The sequence below is a fragment of the Oryx dammah genome, unplaced genomic scaffold (genome assembly GCF_014754425.2).
Source record: "Oryx dammah isolate SB20612 unplaced genomic scaffold, SCBI_Odam_1.1 HiC_scaffold_10388, whole genome shotgun sequence".
NCBI lineage: Eukaryota > Metazoa > Chordata > Mammalia > Artiodactyla > Bovidae > Oryx > Oryx dammah.
The window spans coordinates 1-965 of NW_024079826.1; the positions used below are offsets into that span (position 1 = coordinate 1).

The window sequence follows — 965 nt, forward strand, 5'->3', positions numbered from 1 at the left end:
TGTAAGGGGTTTGCGCTCTGCTTCTCTTGTGAAGCCAGGTACTGTGTCACCCAGAGCACAGTAGTACACAGCTGAGTCTTCCTCCTGAGCCGAGGGTTTTTTCAGGTGGAAGGATGCCTCAGCCTGGCTGAGCTCAGCGGTGAAACCCTGGATGCTCTCTCTTGAGGTGTGTTTCAGGAGTAACTGGAGGTGCTGTCTGGGGTACTGGACATACCAGAAGAGCACAGGACTCCCAGGATACGAATAGTTGCACTTCACCTGCACAGGGTCCCCTTTAGACACAAAGATGTGGCTCTCAGGCTGAGTCACTGTCTGGGCTCTTGTTCCTCCTGTAACACAAATTCTGGGTCAGGGATTGACTTGCAAACAGAACAGAATATTTTGTTAAGCCAATTCTGAATCAGAAGACCATAGTCAGATAAAATAAAAAGAGACTTTACTCACCAAGTGTGAATATCATCACAAGCACTGAGATGAGGGCGCGCTTCATGTCTGAGCTCTGAGGAAGCAAGAGACTCCTTTCTGCAGGTTTTTCCCAGAAACAGTTCAGCCACATGGACACCCTGACAGAGCAGCGAGTGGGTTTACAGGGCATGCAAAGTAAAAGCTCTTCCTCGAAGGGCTGGAGGCTTTCTGGCTTTCTATCGAGTTCAAGTTGTGTAGCATCTCCCTCTAGAGGCCATATATGATACTGCAGGTAATCGCAGGCTTCAGGAAGACCAATTCTGAAACAAATTGGAGAGGAATTTCCTCCAGTTAGTAAGACAAAGTATAACGCTATGTTAAGTAAAGAAGCTTGTTACCAGAAAGATCCAGACATCGATGGAATATAATAGAAAGTCCAAACATACAAGTTACTTATGAAAATTTAGTTATTAAAAATAGGAAAAAGATGGTATATTCAATAAAACATGCCCTCAAAAACGGAGAGTCCTCTAGAGATTAACAAATAAATTTGGACGCCT

The 965-nt window shown here is 44.8% G+C and overlaps 1 gene segment (V, D, J or C); it reads right to left on the minus strand.

The window, feature by feature from the left end:
* Positions 1–42: 42 nt before the first annotated feature.
* On the minus strand, positions 43–490 carry LOC120860145 (the record flags this gene model as incomplete). The annotated part of the segment is given in 2 exon segments: positions 43–329; positions 445–490. Coding segments are annotated over 2 exon segments (333 nt in total), but the record flags the coding sequence as incomplete, so codon positions are not given.
* Between the last annotated feature and the right edge of the window lie 475 nt (positions 491–965).